Below are 23046 nucleotides of genomic sequence, written 5' to 3'. Positions count from 1 at the left end.
TTTCAGAAACTCAAGTTTTTGATTTATTTAACCTCCATACTAAAGGTAAAAAATATTTTGATCCAACACTGAATGCATTCAATTCAAAATATCGACCGCTTTCAGCAGTTACTCTCATCAGCATTGGAATGGGAATTTAAAATAATCTATGTATTGTTTTCAGCTTCTGAGGAAGTGTCAATTTACCATGTGTTTTTTGAAAAGGAAAATATCAACTGACGGATACGAAAGCTTTCTAGAAGCTTTCAAAGTAGCTTTCTCTTTGTACTTCATTATGAATGTAAAGTACCCAAAGGACTTAGAAACTTCGTTGGAATTTCTTCAGAGAATGTTTTTGAAGATACATCCGGATACACGATCCAAGTCAAAAAAAATGTCTTGCGTGAAAAAAAAGTATTCAACTTCATGAATAAATTACTGATTCATTAATCATAAATTACTAAGATTAGAATGTGTTTTCGTTAAACCTAATACACTTTTATATGCTACATAATACATATCTCATTTTTTCGTAATTCGAAATATATTATATTTTGCAGTGTCTACCATACTTTCAAGATCCTCAATTTGAAAACATGGCAAATATATATTCTCAAAAAGGGAATAGTGATTCTATAGTGAATAGTGAGTATTTTCAAGTTGTTTAATGAAAGAACATTATTTCCTGATCTGTCAATTTTTCTCAATAATGTAAAGAGTAAAATTCACAATCAATCTTCAACCAATTTTCTTCCTATTAATACTTGAGGTTTTGAAAACGTAGTAAAATAATAACAATGAAAATAATATTTTATTCCCAAGTACAGTGTAAATTAGCATACTGCATTCATATAGTATATAGATATAATTCCACACAACTGACGATGTGATTAATACATGAATACATTAATTCGCGTGAATTAGGGGTTTATTTTATGTGATACTACAAATGACAATTACAAGTGAATATACATTCCTACATTATAAATACTGTAATACATTCATAATAAGCCATGTGATTCCCTGCATTTATTGTCGAAAATTACAAAAGATATTGTGAATATTACAGTACTTGTACGGTAAAATCACATGCCTCAATATGTATGTTCACAAGGAGTTTTCACAGAATTCATTTGGTAATATAACGTTCACAGAAATTCCTGTGATATCACATGATTTTACGTTGGTTTCAAAAAGGCCAACGTAATATTATGTGATTTCACAAGAATAATTTTTGCAGTGTGCTGGGAAAAATTCGTCGATACGAATATTTTTTCAATAACATTTCATGGTCGGATGAATCGACATTCCATAAAAATGGATTTGTGAATTGACATTATTACCATTATCATTCGACAGAAAATCCCCACTTATTGAGACAGGTGGACTATCAATATGGGTGTCTCATTGGAGAATATGTAATTGGTCCATACTTTTTTCAGGGACATATGAATGGAACAATGTATGTGCGCCTGCTCACTATTCGGCAGAAGTGGATCATCTAAATGAAGTATTTCCCAATAAATGTATAGGACGTAATGGGCCTGTACGGTGGCCCGCTAGATCACCAGATTTAACAAAACTGGATTTTTCTTATGGAGATACATAAAAAATATGATTTACGTCGAGCCACCAAGCCACCAGCTTCTTCCGAAAATATGCGACTTAGAATAACGAATGCTTTTGGCAGCATTACACCAGCTGTCTTGCGCAGGATAGAACAGTCTTTCTAACATAGACTTCACTTCTGCATTCAAGAAAATGAAAGTCATGTCGAACATATTTTATAAAAGTTTCATTATCAACCTTCATTAAACTCTTCCTTTTTTAGTTTTGTAGTTTGCCAGTTGACAAATTTAAATATCTTGAACTCGAGCCATGAATTCATGAATATACACCATAACATGAAAAAAAAAATCAGTAATATTCACAATGTTTTTTCATTAAATCCTGTTTGGTTTGATATTGCACGATTTATGGGAAAAATTCTGCATCCAATGAAAACAATAATTTTCCATTTAGAAAAATGTGATAGGTACATACATTTATTTCGTAAAAAATATTTGTTTGGAGACGCTATAATGTACAAAATTGAAACAAGACATCTTTCGTACATTCAAAACTTGTTTATCTAGCAACAGGTAATTTTAAGCGTGGGGCGATATTTTGAGGAAAGGCTTGGACAAAAACTATGCATCAAATGCATTGCACGGTGTTCTATTTAGAGAATAAATGTGTTATAAACATTACAAATATCTCGATCACGCCATCACATATGGATTTCACAGTAAAAAAATCATTGATAATATGGCGATACAATAAGAGTTGTCATTTTTAGAAAAAATTAAAAAAAAATAAGAAAAACTATAGGACACGCTATAATATACAAAATTGAAACAAGATATCTTTTGTACATTCTTATCAGTCGTCAAATGGATTTCGCTTTGAATAAAGTGTTTCATCGAGTTTATGGCGTAGAAATAGGAAGAACGACCATTTTCGAAAAAAATGCTATTTTAAGAAAAACCATTGAACTGGTGTCGAATACTTAATGAAATTTGAAGAGGTTTCGTTGGCGCTCCTTATGGATCAATAATATACCGGGTGTTCCATTTGAAATAAGGAAGATTCTCCAAATTTTCATTTACAAGCGGCAAGCGGTTTTTCATACCCTGTATATCACAGGTCGACTTCAGATATATCGTTTGAGAGAGTTACCAATGTAGAATATTTGACCAAGAAAAAAATACAATTGGATTTGGCACAAATTTATAATTTCAAATATTCTGAGTGACGAATATTGGAAAAAAAAACCTGTCATGCTAGATATCTCGAAAACCGTCAATATTTTCGAAGTGAAGATATACATAAAGTGTCTTTCATTTTCTATGTGTAAACCGAAAAAGCAATGAAAAATATAGGTTGCTATTTGAAAAAACACAGTTGGGATCCACCCAGAAAAAATTGAACACCCTGTGTGTCCGCCAATATTATAGAAATCAAGATTCCTATCTGTTTCCTAAATTGGGATATGGAAGACCGCACCACTGTTGCAGGACACTGTATATATTTCAAATTACTCTGAATATTGAAACACATGAGAATTCCATTCTTAAAAATAGCAGTTTACACAAGTACGATTCAAGAAAATGTGGTAACCTACATCAACCATACTCAAGATTAACCATTGGGCAAAACTCGCACATATATAAAGGTATTTACTCTGCTATAATAGATTTATAGATTTTTAATAGCAAAATTGATCTTGCCGATCTGAGAATTTTCAAAAAAACTTCCTTTACAAGTATTTAAAATCCAGGGCATTCTACTACACATCATGATATTATAAATCACAACAAAAATTAATTGGCGCTCCGGGGCGACTTCATTGATTCCAGTGGCGCATTCGCTTTTTCAGCTGCAGGAAAACCCGGAAAAACCTGCAGCACCATCTAGATCTTGATCTGCCAATGTCCTCTCTTTCATAAAACGAAATGTAGGGTGTCTGCAGAGGCTCCAATAAATTCAATACATCCCCAGAACACTTAGTGACATGACCATCGTCAAACTCAAACCAGTTCGTTTCGTCTTTGGCCAAGGCGTAATAATGACCACATTCAACGCCAGAACCATAGTGAACAATGACTCCATGAAAATTATAATAGTGGTCTACTAGAATGTTTTTATTGACGATTTATTTTTACTTTGGAGACTCCTTTGTTAAATTTATATCCCAATACCTCACTATTATGTAGGCAACATTGACAACGTGGTGAGCGCCTTTGTTGCTGACACATGTCAAAGCCTTTTCATCCGTAGCAATCCAGTTCGTTTCCTCTTTGGCCAAGGCGTAATAATGACCACATTCAACGCCAGAACCATAGTGAACAATGACTGCATGAAGATTATAATAGTGGTCTGCTAGATTGTTTTTAATGACGATTTATTTTTACTTTGGAGACTCCTTTGTTGAATTTATATCCCAATACCTCACTATTATGTAGGCAACATTGGCAACGTGGTGAGCGCCTTTGTTGCTGACATGTCAAAGCCTTTTCGTCTGTAGCATTCCTGTTCTTGGCTTCGGTAATATTTGTACATCATTGTTTTATGTGTGATTTATATAACATAGTTCAATATGTTTTTGAATTTATATGAAAACCTCGTTGAAACCTGATACCGACATAACATCAGCGATGAGTAAATTGAAACTATTTTTGGTTTATTCTCGCGTGTGGAGATTATTTTATCCAATGTGTTCAACTAAATTGGATAAAATGATTGCAGCAGGCGATAACGATAGTACCATCAAATATATAAATGGAAAGCCCACAATTGTGAGAAACAAAAATTTTAGTCATGTAAGAAAAACCAGTAAATAACCCTGGTATACAGTTGAACAGTGATATCTCAATGCAGGAAGTCTACTGGAACATAAAGATGAAATTCAAGAAAGTATTGTATGTTATGATCCGAAAGTAATTTTATTAAGTGAAACCAGAACAACTGAGGATATTGAAGATGTAGAACAGATAATGGATAGTTATACTTGCATCCGTTGTGATTCAAAAAATAGAGAAACTGGTGGCGTTGTCATGTATATGAATAAAAAATTCGAATTTTCTATTTTTAAGAAGTTCATACTGGAATCGAACTACTGGTGTAAAATTGTTAAAATTAATTTCAAATCTTATGGTTGATCGGATGTTTATATCATTCACTTTCTAGTTCTCATACAACTTTTTAATAAGATTTCGAGGATGTTTGCGTGAAGCTTGTGTCATCTAACAATCGTTTTATTCTGGTAGGTGATTTTAATTTAAACTTATTAGAAGAAAGTTTCTATAAAAAAAAATCAAGAATATTTTCACAACCTTTGGTATAAATTAAACATTAACTGAAGCTACTAGAAAGACACTAGATACACAATCATTGATAGATTTGGTTTTGACTAATAATGATAATATAGTTTCAAATGTTCATTTTACTCCATTATTTACTGACCACTCAATTATTTCTGTCAATTTCCTCTTTAGTCAATCTAACAAAGAAAGCTCAATAAGAAAATACAGAAATCTTTGTGATAATAATTTGAGTATAATTAAGAATAAGCTTATTTCTTGTAATTGGTATTTAAACTCTATAGATGTTAATTTACTTTATGAAGAATTTATCGAAGAATATTCAAAAATTGTCAATAGTATTTCTCCCATACAAATAAGTAAGTTCAAAAACAATATTTCTTGGTTTGAATATGAAGTTTTTACCAAAATTAAGAAACGGGATGAAGCCTATAAAATATTTGTGACTACGGTGGGAGATGAAAATTTAAAAATAACCAGATGGGAAACTTTTTAAAAATTGAGAAACGATGTGATTAACTCATTGAAAATAAAGAAAGTTCAGTATTATCATACCAAAATAGACAGATACAAGAATAATTCTCATTTGATTAGAATTATTCTTGTATCCTAATTTCCTAACCTACTCAAATTTGAAGATGAAGGGGTAGTAAGTACTAAAAAAGGTGAACCTGACATGGCCGAAACTTTCAACCTATACTTTGTAAACAGCATCCAACATATAGTCCAAGGTATTGAGAATTCCGAACCATGGTTCAATTTGGATATTAATTTATATTTGCCCTTCAGCACCTCCAGATTGATTACGTTAAGAGATTTGAATGATATAATTGGGTCATTAGATGATAAATATAGTATCCATGAAATCTTGAATTCTAAAATGTTGAAGCAAGTATTTGAAACAGCTGGTCATGCCATCCTAAATTTGATCAATACATCGCTCCAGAATGGTCAATTGCCCAAATTATTAAAAATAAGCACCATTATTCCACATACCTAAAGTTACAAACAATATAAAAGCAAGTGAATTTAGACCTATTAATACCTTACCGCCAATAGAGAATGTTTTAGAAATAGCAGTATATAATAAATTATTGGAGTTTATTGACAAAAATCAAATCATGTTTATCAATCAATCTGGTTTTCGAAAAACACATTCTTGTGAAACATCACTACAGTTATCATTAACTTAATTTACTAATGAAACAGATGAAGGTAAATATATTATAGAGCTGTCTTTTTAGATTTCAAAAGGGCCTGAAACGATTGATAGAAGTATTTTGCTTCAGAAGCTGAGAAGATATGGGATTGAGGGGATGGAATTATTTATCAAATAGGAAACAGAGAGTACGTGTGAACGATTATTTCTCATCGTATATAACAAATCACACAGGAGTACCACAAGGTAGTATGCTTGGTCCCCTATTATTCATTCTGTATCTGAATGATATACAATTATTTACAGACTGTGAGTTCATCAACTTATTTGCAGATGATACCTTATTGGCCTGTACTGGAGTAAATTTAGAAGAAACTGTTGGCAGAATGAATAAAGTTCTAGAGAAAGTAGAAAAATATCTGAAAACCAATGAAATGAAACTTAACGTTGAAAAAACAAAAACAAAGATAATTAATACTGAATTCAAATATAATCAAATAAATACAAACAACATAAATATGAAAATTGAAAATGAACGTTTAGAAATAATAACATCAGTGAAGTATTTGGAATTTCAACTTGATAATTGTTTATCATTCAAAGACCACTTCAAATATATTGAAAAAAAGATTGCAAAAAAAATATTTTTTTTCAAGAATCGCCAATAACTTATCAACAGATAAAAAAATTATGGTATATAAATCAATAATACAACCTCATTTTGACTACTGTATATCTATTTCATTCTCTTTTAATTTGAACAAAGTGCAACAAATACAAAAACTACAAAATCGAGGAATGAGAATAATTTTGAAATGTAATAGGTATACATCAATTTCTACCATGCTATCTGCTCCACAATGGCTCTCAGTATCCAAAGGATTATTCTATTGTTCCATGGTTTTCATTTATAAAATATTAAATTATAAAATATTAAATGAAATGACCCCATCATACTTGCTATCATTGATAACTTTCAATGAGGACATTCATCACCATTCTACTAGGCACAACAGTCACATTCATATAAATAGAACAAATACAAGAAATAGTGTGAATAGTTTATTTTTTAAAGGTTTTGTCCAATTCAATGATTTACCTGATTCAATTAAATCTACTGTATCATTAAAGATTTTCAAGAGCGATTTGTTAAAATATATTTAGTTCAAATTATGTATGTACATAAAGTTGTATAATTATTTATATAAATTTTGTTGATTATATTATATTTTAAGTTAGCTAACCTGTATATTAGGGAATCCTAATTCAATAAATAAATTTAAAAAAAAATCTGTTACAAATGAATTTTTCAGAAAATAGTTCAGAGATAGAAGGAAGAACAGACGATGAATTGCGTCATCCTCGTCGGATTACAGTTTTGAGACTCATCGATTCTTATGTGCCGTCTATTGAACCGTTCCAAAACTACCTCGACAGGCTTGAGGTGTTTTTCGACTTTCCAACTCAAACGACACTGGTGAGTCAGACAAAATTAACTCCTTTGTGATACTTATCGGTCCCGAAATGTACGGGGTCATCAAAAACTTATTATCGCCTGTGAAATCTAAGGACAAGACCTTTGACCAACTCCCCTCCACTCTGAGAAATCATCACGCACCGAAAGGCATTGCAGTAGCCGACCATTATAAATTCAATTGTCGGAACCAGGAGATAAATGAATCGATTCGTGACTTTATGGTCGCAATTAAGAAATTCTCCATGACATGCAATGAAGCCCTTCGAAATCATTTAGTTTTTGGAGTCCGGGACATGGTGGTTAAAAAAAAGGTTGATGTCTATAAAAAACCTGACCTTTGAATCAGCAGTGAAGATTGTTCCGAATTTGGAACTTGTGTTGTATCAATCGGGGTGATGGATGGGGAGCCGAGGTTCGAGAACGGAGCCGCAAAACCGAGAAGATCATCTTCTTAGTCGAAAGATGCTTCTTCAGGGACATCGTCAATGCCAGATGAGAAATTTGGTTCTAAGCTTGGAAAACGTTTTTTTGAATGCAAAAATTGTGGTAAGTTCCACAGTAGTGATGGGAATGCATGCCCAGTTAGAGATTTGGAATGTTTCAACTGTAATCTAAAAGGTCATGTTTCTTATTTCTGTCCGAAGCCAAAAAACAATAAGCATATACAGGCCGCAAACATGGTGGATATTGATAATTGTGAGTGACTTCGTTTGCTTCTTGCACAAAAATTTTTTGTTAATAAGATGGAGATTGATTTCGAAGTAGATTCAGGGTCATCTTATTTGTTGATTCCTATTTATTTGTTCATAAGATTTTTCAGGTATCTTAAAATCGAGAAGACTAACCTGCATCTCGAAGCTGCTGACAGCGAATCGTTATTCGTGTTTGGAAAAGTTCATGTTCCTTTATGTTTTGAAGAAAAATAATTAGACACATTACCCTTGATTATTACAGGTGAATAATTGTGTAGCCCCTTGTTGGGTCGCGATTGACTCTCTACAGTCAACCCAGATTGGAGGTCTTCTGTACTTGTCAACCCAAATCAATCGCTAGACCATTGAGTGTAGATCTCATTGAACCTGGAGATGGAAGGTATTACTTTCAGAAAAAGTTCAGGTGTTGCTTCTGTTTATACATTTGGGTAAGAGATTATAATGTTCATTTCTCCAAAGTTTTCGATGAATCGAATACCAAGCCTTACAGAAGATTTGAGGCGTCTGTTGTATTGAAACAAGGTGCAGTACCCATCTTCCATATACCCTATAATGTGCCTTATGCCCAACGAGTAACAATGGCTGAGAAATTAACATCTCTTGTAAATGTATTATTAGTAAGGTGGCACATAGCCAATGGGCCTCGCCAATAGTGTGTGTTAGGAAAGCAAACGGTAAAGTTTTTAAATGACCTTTCAGTCATTGGTGGGGCCAAGAGTAAGATTTGCAAATACCTATTTGCAGTTGAAGTTAAATAGAAACTGCAAACATTTTTCTACTTTATTACATATTTGGGTTTGTACAGCTTTCACTGTTCAATGTTTGGGGTGTCAACTGCCACAGCCTTGTTTCAGTCTACAATTGATTCTATTTTGAGTCAAATTCTCAATACTAGAGCATACCCAGATAATATTATTATTGGTTGGCCTTACGGAGTAGACAGTCAATGATAATACTGGAGTTTTTTCCAACACCAAACCGTTATTTTAACACCCCGACACGTGTTTCGATCACCAAGTGATCATCTCCAAGAGGAAGATCAATCCCATTAATATTCATTACTACACCAAAGGTTCTAAACAGTGCATCACTAGAGAGTCAATATTCAGTTTTTTTCAAAAACATATTGTGTCTGTCAGTCCAAAGAGGTTGTTTATTGTTTGGTGCTAGAGTTGTCATCTCTGAGCTGCTCTAATCAGCCATTTTAAACTTGTTGCATAAGGGACATATTGGTATGGTTAGAACGAAATTGCTTGCTGAATCATGTCTGGTAGTATAGTATGGACCGAAACATAGAACAAGTGACAACGTGTGTAACGTGTCAACTCACTCAAAATGATTCGCTTCCACGTATCTATTTTTCCATGCTCAGTGAACAGACACCATAAAGACGATTGCATTTAGATTTCCAGGACATATTTGAGAGTAAAATCCTTCTGTTGCTCGATGAGTTCAGCAACTGGCTTGAAGCTTGGATTTTGACCCAAACGTCAGCCTCAATAGTATACGAAAAATTGCAATGATTTTTTTCTAGGTTTGGTTTTGAAACTTGAAACTCTCTCAATATGCTGTTCTCGACTGCTAAGGTGTCATCGAGGGATGAGTCGAAATTCAGACTAGAAGTTTGCCAGTAAAAATTTGAAGATCAATGAAAAGGTTCTTGTCAAAAATCATGAGAAATGTATATTGAAATGGAGTAGAGCTCGGGTGGAGTTGGAAAATGAATCCATCAGAAAGGTGCACCTGAACCAGTTACGTGAAAGTGAACTTTTTGATGTCAGCCATCCTCCGACAAGGCAATGGTATCCTGAGCTAGTTCAAGGCTTTCCAAGACTCCACAACAGTCAACTGTACAAAGAGGATCTCTTTCGGCACGGAGATTTCCAGTTCACTTTTCACTTTCAAAGTACCAATGATTTTACCATTCAACTAGAGTTCAATCATGCCTGAAAAATCTGTTTAGCCTTAATGAATTCCTCACTTCGAGTGTGAATGCTGCACAATATTGAAATCATTCATTCTATGTAATTTTTTTTATAATGTTATAGCAATCTTCCAATATTTATACCTATTACCGTCTGAGGTTATTGTTATATTATTGTGAAGTCTAATTCTCCTATGGAATCTATTTGTAGTTACTATGATTATATGTAACGTGGTTGAGTGGAAGAATAGCGCTTTGCTAAACTTCGCCAGGTAAAATGAAGACCATTTATTATTATTATTATTATTATAATTATAATGATGTCCTCTCTACTCTCGAATCTTAAAATCATACCGACTTGCCGCACTAAGGCAGAAATCTTAGCCGCATAGATGCAGAAGGCTGTCATTCTTGGCTCACTACGCTTACTCAGAGCACATGATTCTCGGACCCAATGATCACTTATCCCACGGTGTGGTCATTGTTTGATAATGCTGGCGCGCCCTCCTGAATGTATCGGGAATTCGGGGGATAGGGCCTGACCAGCGCACATTACGGTGAAAATAATAAATCTTTATTTTCCTTATTTTTAACAAAGTTATAAAATGTGTATAGGAATCGTCAAATAGAAAAAAAGAAACAGAAGAGATCGGAGACTAGAAGATCCTGAAAAAAAAATATAATGAGAACTACCTACTGATACACATAAATTCTTCAAAGTATGTATAACTTTTTGATTATTCCGTATTATTGTAATTCTAATTATTGCATAAGCTGTATTATTTCAATGTTTAATCATTCCGTATTTTGTTTTATTGCATTGACTAACTTTTTTTTTGACTAACTTATGAACCAAGATTCTTGAAAAGGAGGGAGAATTGTTATGTTAGCAAAATTGGCAACACGGTGAGCGCCTTTCTTACTGACACATGTCAAAGCCTTTTCGTCCGTAGCATTCCTGTTCTTGGCTTTGGTAATGCTTAAACATGAGATATTTGTCTTATTCGTGATCAATAACACATAGATCAATATGTTTTTGGGTTTATATTAAAACCTTGTTGGAGCCCGATACTGACATAACAACTAAATCGTTCTGTTGATGTACCTGTTGGTAAATTTGAAGAGACAAAAGAAAATACCATCAATGAACAAAGTCAGTAAACCATGCAAGGAGATTTCCAGAATATTCAACTATCAAATTATTCATGATGAAATTCAGTGTGGAATTTTATAACTAAAAACACTAGATAGTTATCGGAATAGGGAAGGGAGGGTAAGACAGCGAACGTAACAGTTATTAATTAATATTTTTTACAAAATATTTCTTGAAAGCAAAATTACTTTTGGGTAGCCTTGATAGAAGCTTTAGGCATAAGATTGCGGTTTTTCCGTAACTCTAAGTCTATTGGAAATTATTGTTACATCCATTTTTTCAGTCCACTGCACATTCGCCAACTTAGACTCACATGCGGCTAAGATGGCGAATCTATTTGCGAAACTTGCGAAATCGCGAATAAAGCATTATATTTTCAAATACAATAGTTAGAGTTTGAAAAGGCGTTCAATGAACAAAAATTTAAGTACAGAAATCGCACACCCAGGCTTTTATATTGGCTTCTTTAGCCGTAACTCCCGCGCATTGTGCATGTGCTAATTTTCTGCAGGAACAGCAATACCAAGTTTCTGCCGTGCCAACCTCGTCACAAATCATACAAATTTCTTCGGCTTCATCCAAATCCATACCACCATCTTCGCTATCTAGTTGAATCTCGATGGACGAGTTCGCGGAGTCGTCTGCTCAAAATAGCTTTTTTTTAACGACTGAAGACTTCTTTTGATTTGAATTTTCTTCTGACAATTTTGCAGCTCTCTGGTTTTTTATTTTCTCTGAATGTTTTATTACCCTCTCTGCCTTTTTTTCCTCTTTTTTGTCCTTTTCATCTTTCCTCTCCAGCGAAGAGTCTTTTACCGGAGTGCTAGTGAGATGTAGGCTAGGTAATTTTTTCTCTCCTTTCGTTTTTTTTTCTTTCACTGGAGCCTTAGGTAACATAGGATGGCTGCATGGCTCTTCGGCTCACCTAGAGAATCGGCTGAATGAGGGTGTTCAAAAGGAACTTGAGGTGGTATTGGTAACCCTGCAATACCAGTAGCTGCAAGTGGCGGATCACTATCAATTACAATAGGAGCTGCTGGTGCAGCTGCCTCAAAGTCACTATCTGGAAAGATTTGTGAATTGAAGGGCACAATCCCTGTTGCTGAGAAGCCTTTTTGAGCATAACTCACATTTGCAACTCTACCATAAGCGATTTCAAATAAATTTCCCATATTTTGCAAACCTATTGATTTGCCAGGATTTGCAGTTGAATAATCTTAACACGCTCTGCAATGAGCCGTTTTGAACGGGCTATAAAATGCCAAGTCAAACGGTTGCATCCTATGACTAGTTTGTGGCGGAAAACCTACGACAACTATGCCGTTGTTTCGGCAAAATTCCACCGACTCATAAGTGACGTGAGATGCGTGGTTGTATATGTAGGATGACTGGGTGGTCTTTTGAAGGCCTTACATTAGCAGCAAAGTGTTGCAACCATTTCAACCACGTTTGATTATTCATCCAGCCAGATTCTGGGTTAGTGACGCCGAATGAGCCCGTTGGCGCTCCAAACAGAAAATGCTCCTGCATCCTCTCTCTTGAGGATATAAATGAGGGTGGGACATAATGCCCGGTGGCACTAAAACAACGGGCGACGCTAACGTTGATGCCCCTTTCTCCTGACGAAACCGTTGCTACCCTACGTTTTCCAGTAGGAGAGATAACGCAAATGGTGTTGATGGCACTGTGGAGCACCTCGTTTTGTCAACAACATACATTTGTGACGGTTTGATATTGTACTGTTTTAAAATTGCCTCCGAAAGCTCAAAAAAAGACGTGATGCTGACTTTATTGAAGGCAGCCAGCCTGGCTGCAGATGTCAATTCTGGTTTACGTAGACTCAACTTAAATTCATTTAAAAAATCAGCGATGAAATCCTTCCCTGCTGTTTGTTTTTCCTGGTTGATTCTGATTGAATCGATGTGGCAACTTCATTGACTCAGCGTAGTTAAATACTATCCCTCCAAACTGTTCTTTTGTGAGTCCAAAAGCTCGCCTGTCAAGAGCTCCGACGTAGTCTTTTATTGAGAGGAGTTGGTCAGCCGTAAAAGTAGGTTTGAATCTTCCTGCATTTGAAGGTTGGCCTGTGGGATTTTTCAGGTACCTCCTCAATGTCGTCTCGTGTATACCGTACTGTTTACCTGCAGAATTATCGCTGGTGCCTTTTTTAACATCGTCGATAGCTAATTTGACTTTTTCCGCGCCAAACGATTGACGCGTCGTTTTTCTTTTGTATTTTCCCATCTAAAATGAAAAATAATCTTTGCTATTGACATTTATAAAATAGGACTTCATAACATACCGATGAAGATAGGAGGGTAAGATGGATACGGTTGGGAATAAGAAGAAAAAACCAATGAAGCATAGAGGCCAAGTTGGCGAACTCGGCAACTTTGCCTTCGCCATCATCATCCGCCATCTTGACCTCCAACAATATTTAGTAAAACACATTTTTCACAATTAGAATCGAAATAAAATATTATATTGCTGATAGCAAATACGTAAGAGCATAGCTATGACTTTATGCAGAAAAAAAGTAAAAACGATAACGTAATTAATAAAAAGTCTTTTTTTGTTGACGAAATATTGGAAGAGAATTGGCGTGCGCATGATCAAGCAACTTTTGAAACATAAACAAAGGAGGAACGCGTTTGGTGTTTACACATTGTGAAAATAGCATGTCATGTGATCATATGTCGTCCGATAGGTGCTGCCACCTGCAGTCAGAGAGGTGTTGATCGTGATTCGCCAACTTAGCTTCTTCGCCATCTTACCCTGTCTTCCCCTACTCTTAATCTATAGCTTCATCTATTGACTACTTCATAAGAATTTCTTTGAATTGTCCTTCATTATCAAATTTATAATTGCAATGTCATCTGAATTTATTGTTGTCCTCTGACAAACTGATTGTAATGGTTTGCCAAGTGATAATGGGAATTTCTTCCACATATGCATATGACTTATTGATTTCAAAAGCTCGAACTTTTTACATATGACATAAATACCTGGTATCTATCTCTTTGTACGTGCAGTATTGTTAAAGTTCTCGATGGGATACAGCAACTGAATTATCAGTGACTTGAATATACGGTCTGCAATCTTTCTTGTTTTCAAATTATCTGATCTTCTTCCTTACGTAGGTCGGATTAAATACTGTTTACAATAATTTAATATTTAGTTTATATTTGCTTTCTGACTGTTTTCATTGCATTTCTGAAGCAACATCAAAATATAGCTTCTATATTCCTACATTCTTCCTAGTTATAGCTATTAGATTCAGAATGTTTGTTTTTATTATTCCCTCTATATATAGGTTTTTCATATCTGACAATATCTGACAATATTTTCAGTTAAATCAAGTTCGTTAGTAAAAAGATTTTGATCAGAGTTTTCGAATAAAAATAATTTAAAAACGTCAGTAGAATTTGTTTGATAAAAAAATTATATCCATCCCATATTTTAAATATTGGCAACCGTGACAGCACAAAGTTATTGACGATGGATATTATGTAGAAAGAAAGAGAGCAGCTGCGAATACAATTTCGCAATGCTAGTGCCGCCCTTGATGTACCCTTGAGCAGGAATCAAACGAGTAAAGCACAAATACTATCACTCTTGAGACAATTGGAAGACAAGAGTGATCGAATATTCACCATTGATGAGACCTTCAGAGAGCAGTTATTTTCCGAAAAGTTCAACGATGCCAGCAAGAGTTCGACGATATAGAGTTTCGTAGAGCTGAAGTAATCAAATATAAATCTGAATGTGAAATTTGATTGGCCGATAACCAGACGCGAGCAGATTGTGAAACCAGTCGACAATTTGCCTATGGTGAGAAAATCAATCAAAAAGTTGATTGCCAAAGTTAGAGCTGACCAAATTCGACGGAAATGTGAAAAGCTGGATCGGGTTCTGGAGACAGTTAAAAAAGATAGACCAGGATGAAGACATCGATTTGAAAGACAAGTTTCAGTATTTGGTGCAGGGAATGGAATAGGGATCACCAGCTCGGAAACTTGTAGAAAGTAATGATGTTTAAAAATTCGTGAACGCTGTTGGGGTTTCAATCAAACTCAGGAACTACGCACAAATTCTTGATGTCAAAGTTTGATTTTGACATTATAACTAAATTACGATTATTATTATTCAAAGATATATTTGATTCACTGTGGTTCTGATTCGATGAATTTTCAATAAATACATTCTCAATAAGATCACTCAAGTCTAGGTCTGCTCTAGGGTTAAAAAATGGACTAGGAACGGAGAAATCTGAAATTAATAGTCACAGAAGAATGGTGATACTTGATGCATTCTCAAAGATCTGTTTTTTCCTTTTGGTCCTTGGAGAGTAGTCGTGATGCTGCCGTCAAGGATTCGTTTGTTTCGGACCGTGAATGAACGTTTAAAAAAAGACGAGAAACTTTCACAGACTCTTTTGCGAATCCTACCGACTGCGCCAGTCAAAAGTTGGTTTTCGATAAATGAGTTCTTGAAAATTTTGTTTCATTCAAAAACACGTGTAACAATCAGGAGGTGTCAAGTCGGACTGAATATAAAAATGAAAATTCTCATATGAATAAAAATGCAATTTCATCTTCGTCAGCGGTGTCGAGTATCGCTGACTAATCATGAACGTTGTCGATTCTCCGTGGATTCAGATTGTAACCAACATAATATAATACTTGAAAAGATTCACAATCACAAAAATATATTGAGCAACATCATGACTCCTGACTAGTGGTCCATACCAATTGTAATGACCCTGGAACTTATCCAAGAAGAGGTTAATTTTCACCATTACCAATAGTAGGATTTGACCTATGACGTTGAGTAGATGAAATCATTACAAATGAAACTTTTGGAATAGTTTCCATTTCAAACACTGGAAACATTGTATAACATGGGAAACATGTTCATATACAGGCCGTTTCTTTTATCATGTGAAACATTTCTATATCCTGAATCGTAACAGATATATATATGTTTGAATGGAAAACAGTGGAATCATCATAAAATCTACAAGGACTTTATCCCTACTTTCTTTATAAAGGGATAATTTACAATGCATTTTTTTGTTTTTTCATGAATAGAATTGTTATTTCACTGAATATGAGAAAGGTAAAGTGAGTTTCATTGTTTTCAAAATGTACTATTACGATGATATTTGATTGAACGTTTCATGTCAACTGAGCCACTATGAACTTTTTTTTCAGATACGAACGTATCTCCGGTCCTGTCGTTAATGCTTTCGTGAATTGTTCCAATATGTATTCAACTATTGGCATACCTCAGACATTACTCAATGATTTCGATACGTAGACACCCTACAAGAACATTCGTAAGATTGTTGTGTAATTTGGTACTATTGAATGGCATCTCACTTCAATTACCTTTTTCAAACGCATAGCTTTGTTTTCATGACAGAAAAAATAAATGAGTTGTTGTTATCTGTTAAGAAATGTTGGACATTTATGTGCTCCGTTGCATTTCGATAATGTATTCAAATGACGAAAGGACTGATATGCTATTACTTATGCAAAATCATAGAGAAATACTCTTTTGGCAAGAAATATGTATGGTGAGCTATACCCGAATAGTCATATCCCAAACATTTAAATGTTTAGACGATTAGAAAGAATCCAAAATAAGTACTTTTGCCAATCACCAGAAATACAATACCCTTCTAGACACGTATTTCACCAACCAATTTGCCGGCGTCTGTTTTCCTCATCTCCTGAAAGTTTAACAAAGTCAAAGAATGAAGCTTCACATCTGAAATTTTTTTGAAATATCTGTTTGAAACTCTCCAGAAAGCTTTCTGTATAAGCGAAATGAAAAACTACGTGGAAATCAGAAAGTATTTTTGATTACAAGTTGAGAAGGCAGCAAAATCACTAAGGAATTTCTGTATCGATTGTAAACTTACATTTCAATATTCCCAAACGTGTTTGCATATATTTGGAAGTGTTTACATTGCCATTTTTTCATAGGGAATGAACGGAAAAATATTCGATTAACCTAATTCTTTCCGCGTCTAATTTCAAGGAGAATTCAAATTCTGATGCATTAGGGAATTATCATGTCATTGAATTTTTACCCCTTGAAAAAGGTCTTTACACGATCCAATATATACGGTTTCAGTGTTATCAAATCGGTGTAGGTAAACGTGAACATTTTGAGAAACTGTCTAAGAAAGAGAAAGGGAAAATCAATGAAAAGTTTGATACCTGAATTTGGAGTTTCGTTCCAGTTGTTATCTGATGGTAATCAAAGAGATTTCAAAAAACAAAATTCACTTTCTCGGTGCCTTTTTCCAAACCCAACAAATAATTTATCACAGAGTGTCAATCCGAGACACCAACACTAATTTTACTCTTTTATGTTTACCAGAAAAAAGAATCACCCCTCATAGGTTTTTTCGCTGATATATTATTCATAATTGAAGTTTCCTGAATTACAGAAAGTGATTTGATTGAGCTTCTGAATGGGTACCTTTTTCCTAATTCAATGGATGTCCTACAGCTAACAATTTTCATTTAACATTGATGATTATAATTTTTATTGATTAATAATTTTGAAAAAATTTTACTGGAAAAACTCCTCACTTCATTTTTTTTTCATATTGTTTTGCTTTTGAATATAGTTGACACAGTTCATGATGTACTCTTGTTTTATTTGTTATTCATCGACTTTCTGACTAGCAGATGTAGTGATGGTTTGTTTTTGTTGCACGTGAGTTAAAACACGTTCGTCCCTGAAATATGGATTTTATTTTTAAAGACTGTTTCATTACTTCGAAACCAGGCCTGAGATTCCGTTTGAAGAATATTCAGGCGGTACTACTTATGATCTTCACCACGTGGATCATAACAACAATCTTTTTATGAAAGTAACTAGGTAATCCTCCATAGGTTTTTTAAAATCAATATTTTCAATTTGATTACATTTCAAAAAAACTCCTTGTTACAGTTAATCAGTGAAAAAAAAACATACTACATTAATCAGAAATGACAGGTTGAACTGGAACCTCTGATGTAGAATGAATCCAAAACACGCACTTTTCCCAATCTCCATAAAACTTTCCTGAAGACGCCAACTTGGTTGATGAAACGGGTATCAGAAGATTATTAAAAAAAGATTTGGAAAAGCTGAATACACTTATTTGAATTAATGAATCAAAGAGGTTTTTAGTAGTAAAGTGTATAATTTTTTAAAATTTTTGCAAAGCGCTTTCGACTTTCGTCATCATCAGTGCTCACCTGAAAGCAAGTGATCTAATTGGAAAGGAAGTTTAGTGAGAATTGAAGTTGTGAAATTTTTAAGGTTAAGAAATTTGGAAAAATTGTTTGAGATTACTTACCTACTTGTCAGGCAACAGGAAGTATCAAATTAACTACATTGCACATTTGTAATATTTGACTTATATAAAACGAAATAGGCTTATAGCCAAGAAAATACATTTTTGGATTGAGGCCATGTGGTTCAGTCAGAGTATCATATGAAGAAGGACAACTTGAGACAGAATGTGTCAAGTGTCATGTTAAAATAATGGTACCAACTTGAGGGGTGATCCATTATGGATTCGATTGAATATGTAGAGGAAAAATATTGGATGAATTGTATTAGTAAAATGTGATTAATTAATAATTCATAATCCTTTTATAAAGGGGAAGGAAATCTCTGTTTGTGTTTACTTGAGTATTCAAACAATGATCATTATTGGAAAGTTCTTTAGAAATCTCCAACTCTTCAAACAAGTCAAGTCTAAGGAAACTTTTATTATATATTTTATGTAAAAATACATAAAAATACATAAATATGTACATACATATGTAAAAATACACAAAATAGATAATAAAAATTTCCTTAGACTTGACTTGTTTAAAGAGTTAGAGATTTCTAAAGAACTTTCCAATAATCATCATTGTTTGAATACTCAAGTAAACTTAAACAGAGATTTCCTTCCCCTTCATAAAAGGATTATGAATTATTAATTAATTACATTTTACTAATACAATTTATTCAATATTTTTCCTCTGCATATTCAATCAAATCCATAATGGATCACTCCTCATGTTATTTTAACATGACACTTGACACATTCTGTCTCAAGTTGTCCTTCTTCATATGATACTCTGACTGAACCACATGGCCTCAATCCAAAAATGTATTTTCTTGGCTATAAGCCTATTTTGTTTTATATAAGTCAAATATTACAAATGTGCAATGTAGTTAATTTGATACTTCCTGTTGCCTGACAAACAATTTTTCCAAATTTCTTAACCTTGAAAATTTTAAATTTTAAAACTTCAATTCTCACTAAACTTCTTTTTCAATTAGATCACTTACTTTCAGGTGAGCACTGATGATAACGAAAGTCGAAAGCGCTTTGCAAGAATTTTAAAAATTATACACTTTAATACAAAAAACCTCTTCGATTCATTAAAAAGATTATTGCATTTCTGGTGATTGGAAAAGCTTTTGTTTCGATGAAATGTGGGAATTTTTCCATCAAATATGCAAGAAATCACTGAAAAATCATTGAAATTGAAGTCGTCATGTTCAACAAACCTCGTTAAAAAAATTCCAGTGAGCAAATATGGTATGAACGATTTTTTCAATACCAAAAAAGTTATTTAAATTCATGCCATAATACACACTCACATATCATTGGTGAAATTCATTTCATATATTCCTGCATAGCTTCAATCCTCAATCATTACAAAAAGTTATATTTTATATCTACTGATTTTTATTTAAACGGAGCACACTATATTATCCTCAAATTTATAGAATGTGAGAGGTATTGCATGGTTGATCTTTCATTCTTTCAAAACATTTAAATTTTTCATATCTTGGTTTCAATCACCTATTTTTGTTGCAGAAATAACCCGTTACAAAATCATTCGTGAATAATGGAATTATTGGCGATTGATTTCCTTTCATAATTATTTCAAATATGGCTTCTCATGGACAACTCACATGCTGATCGACTCACCTCTGCATTGAACATAAGGGAAATCAAATTATTCCATATTTTCCTTTCTCTTGTTTCGTAATTAAATATAATTAGACTTATATAAGCGTGATCATTTCAATTACTCACCATATGGTCGGGATTAACATAATTGCTTATATACAACAAATTAGTCCACCAGTTTCTCCTACAATCCTTCGAATCTTCTCCAGCAATCACCTTCCACAATGGTCCATTACCAGTGTGGTTGAAAACTGTAGCGTAGTAGAATATGACGAATGCGTATACAGGGGTAAGCCTGAAAATTAAACATTGAAACCTGAAAAAACTCAAACCGGAATTTCTTCTATCATTATTCTCATATATATGGAGTTGATAATGAATTCAAATAGCAGACAAACTATTTGTCTGCGAACTATATTCCCCTCTTGTATTTTCAATACTGGTACAAATTGTTAATAAATATACAGCGTGACTCACGGTCGATGGTAGGTTAGACGTTTCTGGAAAACGCAAAGCATGATTTTTCTGAAAGTTCCACCTCTCACATTTCCTTACCTGTTCTATCGATCTTAAATATTTTCAGCATTGCGGCGTTGCCACTTCCATCAAAAAGTCCTAGCAACTTTATTTTTTTAAACGGAACACCCCGTATATTAATACATTTTTGGAATCGCTCTGGTATTTCAATACTTTTTTGTTGATAATGTCCTATACCTATCTCTATCTGTTTTCGAGATAAAAAATAAATTGTGCTAAATATGATCCAAAACATAGCCTTAATTGAAATTAAGTACATCAGTACTCTCAATTCATGAAAAGTTGATATTTTGATGATAGTCTGGACAAACTCGAAATATTCAAATAACACCAAGAAATCGACTCCATATCATTCAGGGCGTCCTAAAATTACTATTACTACCATTGTGCATAAAAGTAGTCAAAAGAGTTCATTTTTTCAAATGAAACCCCCTGTATATTACTCGGTAAATTGAAAGATGGTGAAAAATGCTTCAAGATGATATATCATGTTCCTATACCTAAGTCGTCAAGTTTTCTCAATGAAGTCGCTTCTTCTAGAAACATTATTTTTTTTTAGAATTGGGATTTAGGAAGCAGTGGAATTATCAAGCTTATAGCAGTTCGGTTACTTATAAGTAATTTACAAAGAGTTATCGACGGTGTTTCGAATCATCTTCCAAAATGAATGCAAATATCGATTATTCAAACGAAGTTCTTATGAAATTAATTATTATACACATGAACAAAGTGATCAAATCATTTTCAGAACGTATAAAAAATTCAACCAAATGTATCCTGAATTAACACCAATGAACGAGAGGAAGTTTGTAAGGTTACAAAATAATTTCCTTAACTATAGCTCAAAGTTCCTAGGTAAAAAGTAAGATTTTGTGGGCTAAAACATGTGAAAGTACAGACAATAACAGAATAGGATGATTCAAAATAACAAAATTGTAAACAAAATATCACGTTTTCACAATGAATGCCGAAAATATTCTAAACACTTCAAAATGTTTTTTTGTACGCGACTTGTGGTTGCTTTTTCGAATTCCTGAATATCCAGATCTTCAATACTCCGCACTATTCGACGTCGCAATTCTTCTTTCGTAGGTACTGGAGTACTGCATACCCTTTCTTTTAAAACACCCCTTTAAAAAAGTCAAGTGGCGTGAGATCGGGTGATCTCGGTGGCCAATTCCACGGTCCTAAATGCCTAAACTAACGATCGTCGAAAAGTTCGTCAAGTTTCCTGGAAACTTCCTGGGTGGAATGAGCTGGTGCTCCGTTCAGTTGAAACCACGAATTCCTATGTTCCTCTAAAGGCAAATTTTCAAGAAAATCGGTTACAGTCGTCCTTAATATTTGGAGATATCTCTCTGCATTCAGTGTGTCTTCATAAATAAAAAAGCTAATTTTATTGTTCTTCAGAATACAGAAAACATTCAGGTCAAATTTTTCTTGAAAACCCATTTCTTTTGTAACATGAGAATTATGATCAGCCTAAAAATGTTTATTCCTTCTATTGAAAATACCATCCCTCGTAAATTTTGATTCGTCGCTCCAAATTATTTTTGACAAAAATTCCCGATCTTCCTGTGTATGAATCAAAAGGGATTCACAAAAATGCATTCTACGTTCGAAGTTTTCTGCTTTTAGAGCTTGAACTTTGTTAAATTTATACGGATGCATTCCGTGATTTTTCAAAATTTGTTGTACTGAAGCATGTGATACACCTAAATATTTTTCTGCACTGCGAATGGAAGCTTCTGGATATGCATAAAAACATGCCAAAACGTTAACAGTATTGTCCTCATTTGAAGTAACAGGTTTTGGTAATGTTGAAGGCGCTTTTAACATGGAGCCATAGTTAAAGAAATTATTTTGTAATCTTACAAACTTCCTCTAGTTCATTGGTGTTAATTCAGGATACATTTGGTTGAATTTTCTACAAGTTATGGCAATGATTTGATCACACTGTCTGTGTATAATAAATAATTTCATAAGAACTTCGTTTGAATAATCAATATTTGCATTCATTTCTGACGATTTTCTGAAACACCGTCAGTAACCATTTATCAATTAAATTAAAAGTCACCAAACTGTCATAAGCTTGATATTTCCACGGCTACCTAGGAATCAAATTCTTTAAAAATTATTTTCTGTACAACTGTTATTGAAAATCTCTTTGATAGAAACACTTCAATCAGAACTCCTACCAAAAAATCATTTAGAAAAGTTCACACATGCAGTTCGTGCTATTGGTAATATTAAATCCCTGTG

The 23046-nt window shown here is 33.7% G+C and overlaps 1 protein-coding gene across 7 annotated transcripts in view; it reads right to left on the bottom strand.

Moving 5' to 3' along the window:
- Positions 1 to 23046, bottom strand: part of LOC111516152 (nose resistant to fluoxetine protein 6) — a 327989-nt gene that overhangs the window by 113430 nt on the left and 191513 nt on the right. For all 7 annotated transcript variants that reach the window (XM_074186129.1, XM_074186130.1, XM_074186127.1 and 4 more), the window contains one exon: positions 20374 to 20542. In XM_074186129.1, the coding sequence (XP_074042230.1) occupies positions 20374 to 20542 (169 nt within the window). The remainder of the gene's footprint in view (positions 1 to 20373; positions 20543 to 23046) is intronic.

The sequence above is a fragment of the Leptinotarsa decemlineata genome, unplaced genomic scaffold (genome assembly GCF_025532065.1).
Source record: "Leptinotarsa decemlineata unplaced genomic scaffold, Ldec_3_MD MMD2_tig00078422_RagTag_RagTag, whole genome shotgun sequence".
NCBI lineage: Eukaryota > Metazoa > Arthropoda > Insecta > Coleoptera > Chrysomelidae > Leptinotarsa > Leptinotarsa decemlineata.
Note: the sequence above shows the minus strand (reverse complement) of the source record. Positions and strands in the feature narration are given on the sequence as shown.